We start from the raw sequence: 8,876 nt of genomic DNA, 5'->3' as shown, positions 1-8,876 counted from the left end.
CCAGGGATGCAAGGATGGTACAACATTCGAAAGTCCATCAACTTCATCCACCACATCAACAAAAAGAAAGACAAAAACCACATGATCATCTCCATAGATGCTGAAAAAGCATTTGACAAAGTTCAACATCCATTCATGATAAAAACTCTCAGCAAAATGGGAATAGAGGGCAAGTACCTCAACATAATAAAGGCCATCTATGATAAACCCACAGCCAACATCATACTGAACAGTGAGAAGCTGAAAGCATTTCCTCTGAGATCGGGAACTAGACAGGGATGCCCACTCTCCCCACTGTTATTTAACATAGTACTGGAGGTCCTAACCACGGCAATCAGACAATACAAAAAAATACAAGGAATCCAGATTGGTAAAGAAGAAGTGAAACTGTCACTATTTGCAGATGACATGATACTGTACGTAAAAAACCCTAAAGACTCCACCCCAAAACTACTAGAACTGATATCGGAATACAGCAAAGTTGCAGGATACAAAATCAACACACAGAAATCTGTGGCTTTCCTATATACTAACAATGAACCAACAGAAAGAGAAATCAGGAAAACAACTCCATTCACAATTGCATCAAAAAAAAAAAATACCTAGGAATAAACCTAACCAAAGAAGTGAAAGACTTATACTCTGAAAACTACAAGTCACTCTTAAGAGAAATTAAAGGGGACACTAACAGATGGAAACTCATCCCATGCTCGTGGCTAGGAAGAATTAATATCATCAAAATGGCCATCCTGCCCAAAGCAATATACAGATTTGATGCAATCCCCATGAAACTACCAGCAACATTCTTCAATGAACTGGAACAAATAATTCAAAAATTCATATGGAAACACCAAAGACCCCGAATAGCCAAAGCAATCCTGAGAAAGAAGAATAAAGTAGGGGGCATCTCACTCCCCAACTTCAAGCTCTACTATAAAGCCATAGTAATCAAGACAATTTGGTACTGGCACAAGAGCAGAGCCACAGACCAATGGAACAGACTAGAGAATCCAAACATTAACCCAGACATATATGGTCAATTAATATTTGATAAAGGAGCCATGGACATACCATGGCGAAATGACAGTCTCTTCAACAGGTGGTGCTGGCAAAACTGGACAGCTACATGTAGGAGAATGAAACTGGACCATTGTCTAACCCCATATACAAAAGTAAACTCAAAATGGATCAAAGACCTGAATGTAAGTCACGAAACCATTAAACTCTTGGAAGAAAACATAGGCAAAAACCTCTTAGACATAAACATCAGTGACCTCTTCTTGAACATATCTCCCCGGGCAAGGAAAACAGCAGCAAAAATGAACAAGTGGGACTATATTAAACTGAAAAGCTTCTGTACAGCAAAAGACACCATCAATAGAACAAAAAGGAACCCTACAGTATGGGAGAATATATTTGAAAATGACACATCCGATAAAGGCTTGACGTCCAGAATATATAAAGAGCTCACACGCCTCAACAAACAAAAAACAAATAACCCAATTAAAAAATGGGCAAAGGAACTGAACAGACGGTTCTCCAAAAAAGAAATACAGATGGCCAACAGACACATGAAAAGATGCTCCACATCGCTAATTATCAGAGAAATGCAAATTAAAACTACAATGAGGTATCACCTCACACCAGTAAGGATGGCTGCCATCCAAAAGACAGAGAACAACAAATGTTGGCGAGGCTGTGGAGAAAGGGGAACCCTCCTACACTGCTGGTGGGAATGTAAGTTAGTTCAACCATTGTGGAAAGCAGTATGGAGGTACATCAAAATGCTCAAAACAGACTTACCATTTGACCCAGGAATTGCACTCCTAGGAATTTACCCTAAGAATGCAGCAATCAAGTATGAGAAAGATCAGTGCACCCCTATGTTTATTGCAGTACTATTTACAATAGCCAAGAATTGGAAGCAACCTAAATGTCCATCTATAGATGAATGGATAAAGAAGATGTGGTACATATACACAGTGGAATACTACTCAGCCATAAGAAAAGGGCAAATCCAATCATTTGCAGCAACATGGATGGAGCTGGAGGGTATTATGCTCAGTGAAACAAGCCAAGCGGAGAAAGAGAAATACCAAATGATTTCACTTATCTGTGGAATATACGAACAAAGGAAAAACTGAAGGAACAAAACAGCACCAGAATCACAGAACTCAAGAATGGACTAACAGGTACCAAAGGGAAAGGGACTGGGGAGGATGGGTGGGTAGGGAGGAATAAGGTGGGGGAGAAGTAGGGGGGTATTAAGATTAACATGCATGGGGGGCGTAGGAGAAAAGGGAGGGCTGTACAACACAGAGAAGGCAAGTAGTGATTCTACGACATTTTGCTATGCTGATGGACAGTGACTGTAAAGGGGTTTATAGGGGGGACCTGGTATAGGGGAGAGCCTAGTAAACATAATATTCGTCATGTAAGTGTAGATTAGTGATACCAAAAACAAAACAAATCAAAACAAAAAAGGGCAGTTCCTGTGTGGTAAACTCCAATGAGTTCTACACAAGGGTATAAAGGGCATATAAAAGTGTAGGCAAAGGGTCTGTTTGCGTTTATACAGAGGATCAAAGCCTAATTGAGCTACCCCGAAAATGAACTAAGATACGATATGAAAGAGAACTTCCAACATCAGCACTCTCTGGAAGACTCATGCCAGAAGATGATCATCAAAAAACCCCAACAAAGATCCACGCACTGCTACAGCTGTAGATGCACTCATCCCACCAGCTCCTGGACTTGCCATGGGAATGAAGGAGATATCTAAGCTGGCCTGTGCATACAGTAAAACAACAAATTTGACTGGCTCTATACTGTTGGAACTCATCCAAGAATTAGGAGAAGTGCAAATTGTAGTGCTCCAAAATCTTACAACTACAGACTATTTACTGTTAAAAGAACATAAGGGATGTGAACATTCCCCAGGAATGGGTTGTCTTAATTTGTCTGATTTCTCTCAGACTGTTCAAGTTCAGTTGGACAATATCCACCATGTCATAGATAAGTTTTCACAAATGTCTAAGGTGCCTAACTGGTTTTCTTGGTTTCACTGGAGATGGCTGGTAATTACAGATATGCTTTGGTTATGTAACTATATTCCTATTATGTTAATGTGTGTGTGCAATTTAAGTAGTAGCTTAAAACCTATACATGCTGAAGTTACTCTACAAGAAGATATGTCAAAGAAATAATCTTCCCATGTTTTCTGCTGCCTGCTACTTCTATAGCTTTTCTTCTTCCTTCCTAATTACAACCCTTAAATAGAATTCGTGCCTCATATCAAATTTACCGAGTATCATAATTCTTCCAAGTGGTAAAGATACCTCAAGACAAATGCTGGGCATAGAAGCTACAGGGCATAAATATGCAAAGAAATAAAAAGCTAACCATTTCAAACAATAAGGCTTCTCTCTCACTTACCAACTTAACATTTCCCTGTATGGCCCCGGAAGATGACTGGTTAGCCAGAGACGGGTAAGATTCCTCAAGGGAGGAACAACCTAAGACAGGCACAGTCGCAGGGGGGGCCATCAGGTGAGAAATTGGGGATCAACAGAGGCGAGGCTTAGACCCTCACCCCCCCCTGTTCTGAGAGAAATCTTCTGCATACGTGGATGTTTTATTGCCCTTGTCTAGCTTGGATTAACACATTGTCTACAGGCACACACCTGATCATCTACATTTGCTCTCTTACAACACTAAACTGTTTTCTACCTTTATCTTGTATCTACCTACCACTTCAGCATTTTATTACAAATAATAATAATAAAGAGAGAAATGTGGTATCCACATATAAATCAAGTATAAAAACCAAATGAGTATTCATATTTGAACTGACTGTTTAGAGTTCATAATGCATGAGCAAAACCGAAAGTTTCTGTGATGACTGCCCTTGTACTGTTCACCATGTAACTTATTCATTATGTAAGAATTTGTTCTCCATGTAAGAACTTGTTTGTTATGCCTCAGAAGATTGGAGACTGACGAAAATTAGGCTTGGGGTGGATTAATGATTGTGCATTGAGCATTGACTCCCCTATACAGAATTTTATTGTCGTTAACAGCCATTTGATCAATAAATATGAGAGATGCCCTCACAAAAAAAAAAAAAGGACAGACTTCCAATGGTAAAATAAATAAGTAACCGGGATGTAATGTATAGCATAAGGAATATAGTCAAGATATTGTAACAGCTTGGTAGGGTGATAGCTGGAACCTAGAATTATGTATATAAATGTTTTATCACTGTGTTGTACACTTGAAACTAATGTAATACTGTGCGTCAACTACCCTTCAATAAAAAATAATTATCTAAAAAAAAAAAAAAAAAAAAGACCTTTTAACCACAACATTCCATTTTTGTCATTCAGTCCCACCAAATCCAGAGTAAACTTGCCCAGGGCTGAAATTCCCCTCCCGTATGACATTAATGCAATGTGGATTCATGTTCTTGGAGATCTCCAGGGCCAGGTATGTGGAGTTCCTGGGCACCTATCCCCTCTCTTCTCCATTCCTCTTCCTCCCACATGTGGGCTGGGATGGGGGAAGGCCTTGGGTCCCCTTCAGTCACAGCTCTGCCAATTTGCTCTTTTCTGTGTGGTCTTCTCTTCTTCCCCAGGTGTGGGTGGTGTTTTGCAGCCTACAGTTCATTTTCAGGTATAGTTGTATGTAGGGAAAATAGAAGTTCCCATGGCCAGGATCCTCACCTAACCCTAATCTACTTGATGTACTCAGCCTACTGCTAGGCTCATGCTTACACACCCGTTGGCAATAAGCCATTAATTGCTCCGCCCAGTACTTGAGGAGAGCAGACGCTGGAGGCTGAGGGCATTAGAGCAGAGACAGAGCCTGGAGCAGAGGCAGAGAAAGAGACGGACTTGCTACTTGTGGACTGCCCTGGAGGTGGATGGGATTCTAGCACTCGACCTACCGCAGTGAGACTAAAGCTTGGTATAAGGCCCTTTTAACCCCCAGTGTTCTGTTGTCATTTTTTAGTCTCATCGAATCCAGAGTGAACTTGCCCAGAGCTGAAACCCTCTTTGGCCCAGGGCTACATTGTATTTGCTATAGTTGCTTCCTTTGTGTGTGTGTGTTGGGAGGTGGGGGGGGTTTCCGTCTTGCTTTCCTACTCTGCTATTCTGAGCCTCCCCCACAACCCCATCCAAGAATCTCTGCATATGTTTTTTCAGGGGTAAGTTAGAGATCTGGTGCACTAGCCTAGAGAGCTGAGGTCAGTGTCACGATGGGGTGGAGGGAGGAAATGGCTTTCATAGAATAGAGAAGGAAAAAGTCTGAGGAAGCAAAGCTGTTTAAAAACTACCACCCTTTCTATTTGTGTTATTTACCCAAACACCATCCTGTGAGTTGCATCACTTGATCCTCATGCTGATCTGCAGAACTCAGCAGAGCTGGGTCACTGCTTTCCCTAACAGGGTTTGTAAACTGGCATGGGAACCTAGGTGCTCCAGGCTGTTAAGAGAAGAGCACTTGCTGGACACAGGATGATGGCATTATGTGCCACTGACCCTTTTCAGGAAAGCGGGTCATGGACCTGAACTCTAATTATTTTCCTTAGGTAAAGTCCAAAGAGATGGTGAGGGCCTAAGGCATCTCCTCCAACTTGGGAAGACTCACCCAGGGCCCATCTACTAACCCCAGAACCCTTCTGAACCCCAAAAGTCTGGGGTGAGGAAGCTCCCTTTGCCAACCCTCTTTACCTCAGCCTCAGGACCCCAGCACTGAAGGAAAAGGGACTGATCCCATTCTGCACTATGAAGATGGGGAGGCTGAGGTAGCAGGTAAGGGGGCACCCTGCAAGGGGCTCTCCCCAACCACAGCTCCCTCTGCAGGAACAGAAAGACATGGTCTGGAAATGCACACCACTTCTGCTGCTGCTAGTCTGGACAGCCTCTGTGTGCAGTGTGCGGGACAGAACAGACCTGCTCAATGTCTGCATGGACGCCAAGCACCACAAGATAAATCCAGGCCCTGAGGACAAGCTGCATGACCAGGTATGGCTGGAGTCATAGGTATGTAGCTCTGGTTGGGGAAGGGGCTGGTTCTGACAGGGAGGGGGAAGTCATGGTGGCAGGAGAAGAGCTGAAGGGTCAGATACCCCCTTACTGTGTTATTGCTGCAGGAGAAGAGGAAGATAGGGTGGGGGGTGTGGTTGAGGTAATTTTATGGGTGGCCTCCTCAAAAAGGATTATTCTATAATATTCAGCAATAATATAGAAAAATCATTCCTAAGCACCTACTAGGTGTCTTGTGTTTTCTGTACATGATTTTATATTCCCAGTGGCCCTTTGATGTAGGTAGTTGATGTTCTCCGTGTGACACAAGTAAGGAAACTGAGGCCCAGAGAAGCATGTGGGCACACAGGAATTAGACATGACCAGCCCTTGTAGTGGAGCAGGGGTAGGACTTGGTGGGCATTTCCAGTGGTTTGCAGGTTAAGAAACTGCTGGGGAGACTGGTCCTTCCAGTAGGTGCCAGTTACATGGAGGGTCAAGGGTAGGGGAGAAGACCCCTCATGACTGTAATACGGGGTATAGGTTTCAACATTCACATATTCCATAAACATGTATGCCAGTCAGTTGCAACTCTATTAAGACACATATCCTTTTTATGACAAATATTGTTTAGACTCTCTTCTCTTTCCTGGAATAGAATACAAAGCTAATAGAACCTAATTGCACATTTAATTTTAAAAATTATCAACATAATTCTTTAACACAAAGATGTAAAAAGAAAGTAATTCATAATAAAATAATATTTCAATTTTCTGATAGGACAATGTTAGGAAGTCATTATGAAGTAGCACAAATTAGCTTTCATTCATAAAATCACTATGAAATGGGGCAGCTACAAATAACTGATACAAGTGTATTTTATTTGCCACCTAAATGTTATATGATACTCTAAGTAATGGTGCCACTGATGAAATAATTTATTAAAATAGTGAATAACTCCAGTAAAAGAAAACATATCGTACAGCCTTCCTTTTCAGGAATTTTCAGTCCTGGAAAATCCAGTCTATATAAAAAGTTTGCTAAAATATGGTATGTCTATAAGTAAGGAGTTCGTTTAGATTGAGGAAATCATAAACAGGTCTTTCATTTACTTTTTTTTTTTCCAGCAAATATTTTTGTGGGTCTGGTATGTGTCTGGCACTGGCCTAGCCACTGGGGACTCAGATCTTAATACTTGCCAAGAATAAAGTAATTCAACATAACTCATTCCTTTTCCTCCTTCTTTCAAAATATCACTTTCCAGGGAGGCTTTTCACAACCACTCTATTTAAAATTTCAACAATCATCCCATATTCCACGTTCCCATCCCTGCTGTGATTTTCTTCATATAATTGATCATATCCTGACACACCATATTTTTTTGTCTTTAGTTTCTTACTGTATGTCTCCCCCAATCAGAATGAACATATATTTGTCAGTTTTCTTGGCTGCTGTATTCTCAGCACCTAGAACAGTGACAAGTGTAGGTACTTTAAATGAATGAATAAAGAACATCATCATACAGTGTTAAGGGCTACATAAATGATAGCTATTGTCCCCTCAGGACAGGATTTCTCCCAGGCTCCTACAACCCCAATCACATGGTTATAATTGAGTCTTCCCCAGGACACTCCAGAAGGCCAAAGACAGAGGAATATTCACAGTAATATTCCTGAGACAAACTACCTGGGACAGGAGAGCAAGAACCAAATGGGGAGAGGCAGAGGCTGTGGCGGGGGGAGGCAGTCAGTCCTGTGTCTTCCCACCCAGTGCAGTCCCTGGAAGAGCAATGCCTGCTGCTCAGTTGGCACCAGCCAGGAGCTGCACAAGGACACCTCCCTCCTGCATAATTTCAACTTGAACCACTGTGGCAAGATGGAGCCCACCTGCAAGCGCCACTTCATTCAGGACAACTGCCTCTACGAGTGCTCACCCAACCTGGGGCCCTGGATCCAGCAGGTATGGGTCTCCCTCACCCCATCCCAGCAGGCTGTCCTCCAGCCGGGTCAAGGCTGTGGCTGCCAACATCCTTGCTGAGAGGAGCACTCCCTCCGCACCTCCCTCCCACCCAGGTGAACCAGAGCTGGCGCAGAGAACGATTCCTGAACGTGCCCCTGTGCAAAGAGGACTGTCAGCGCTGGTGGGAAGACTGCCGCACCTCCAGCACCTGCAAGAGTAACTGGCACACGGGCTGGGACTGGACCTCAGGTGAGGGCCGGGGTTGGGCAGATGGAGGTGAGGTCTGGAGAAAGGAGGTTTGAGGGTTTGGTTAGGGAGGACTTCTGGGGCTGGCCAGAAATGAGATTTGGGTCCAGGGGCTGAATGTCTACACCCACCCTCTCTCCCCTGGCAGGAGTTAACAAGTGTCCAACCAAGGCCACCTGCCGCACATTTGAGTACTTCTTCCCCACACCTGCAGCCCTGTGTGAAGGCCTCTGGAGTCACTCCTACAAGGCCACCAACTACAGCCGAGGGAGTGGCCGCTGCATCCAGATGTGGTTCGATCCGGCCCATGGCAACCCCAATGAGGAGGTGGCCAGGTTCTATGCCTTGGCCATGAAGGCTGACCATGCTGTGACCCATGGGTCTGGTCTTCTCCTGCTCAGCTTGGTCTTCATGCTGCAACTGTGGCTCATTGGCTGAATCCAGCCCTTTCCAGCCAGATGTCCCCTCTGCCTGTCCTCAGCTTTGATGCCAGGCTGGGCTCAGTTCAGCTCCCACAAATAAGGGAGCTCTAAGCATGCCTCCATCCATTACCCATCCCTCTAGCATCCAGTTCCTGCTTCTTGGTGGGGCTTGGGGTTTCTCTAACAGCCAGTTCTAATAAAAAGACTGACACATCTGTGTCTG

General features: G+C 43.6%; 1 protein-coding gene across 4 annotated transcripts; it reads left to right on the top strand.

Annotated features, from left to right (window-relative positions):
- The first annotated feature begins 4,824 nt into the window (after positions 1-4,824).
- On the top strand, positions 4,825-8,870 carry FOLR2 (folate receptor beta). Of its 4 annotated transcripts, XM_036888633.2 has the most exons (6): positions 4,828-4,965; positions 5,738-5,813; positions 5,865-6,026; positions 7,797-7,985; positions 8,099-8,234; positions 8,380-8,870. In XM_036888633.2, exons 3-6 carry the CDS (start codon positions 5,877-5,879, stop codon positions 8,667-8,669), a joined length of 765 nt encoding a protein of 254 aa, XP_036744528.1. In that variant the 5' UTR covers positions 4,828-4,965; positions 5,738-5,813; positions 5,865-5,876; the 3' UTR covers positions 8,670-8,870. The 4 variants fall into 4 exon arrangements, with proteins under 4 accessions (XP_036744530.1, XP_036744526.1, XP_036744528.1 ...); XM_036888635.2 differs by lacking the exon at positions 5,738-5,813 and having other exon boundaries at positions 4,825-4,965; positions 5,853-6,026; positions 8,446-8,870; XM_036888631.2 differs by lacking the exon at positions 5,738-5,813 and having other exon boundaries at positions 4,825-4,965; positions 5,853-6,026.
- The last annotated feature ends 6 nt before the right edge of the window (positions 8,871-8,876 follow it).

The sequence above is a fragment of the Manis pentadactyla genome, chromosome 9 (genome assembly GCF_030020395.1).
Source record: "Manis pentadactyla isolate mManPen7 chromosome 9, mManPen7.hap1, whole genome shotgun sequence".
Classification (NCBI taxonomy): Eukaryota; Metazoa; Chordata; class Mammalia; order Pholidota; family Manidae; genus Manis; species Manis pentadactyla.
Note: the sequence above shows the minus strand (reverse complement) of the source record. Positions and strands in the feature narration are given on the sequence as shown.

What these genes read in the sequence shown, in the direction of transcription:
- FOLR2 (XM_036888631.2), top strand. Translation starts at nt 5,877, where the DNA reads ATGGTCTGGAAATGCACACCACTTCTGCTGCTGCTAGTCTGGACAGCC. An exon ending in AGGACAAGCTGCATGACCAG is followed by an intron (nt 6,027 to 7,796) that starts GTATGGCTGGAG and finishes CTTCCCACCCAG; the next exon opens with TGCAGTCCCTGGAAGAGCAA. An exon ending in TGGGGCCCTGGATCCAGCAG is followed by an intron (nt 7,986 to 8,098) that starts GTATGGGTCTCC and finishes CCTCCCACCCAG; the next exon opens with GTGAACCAGAGCTGGCGCAG.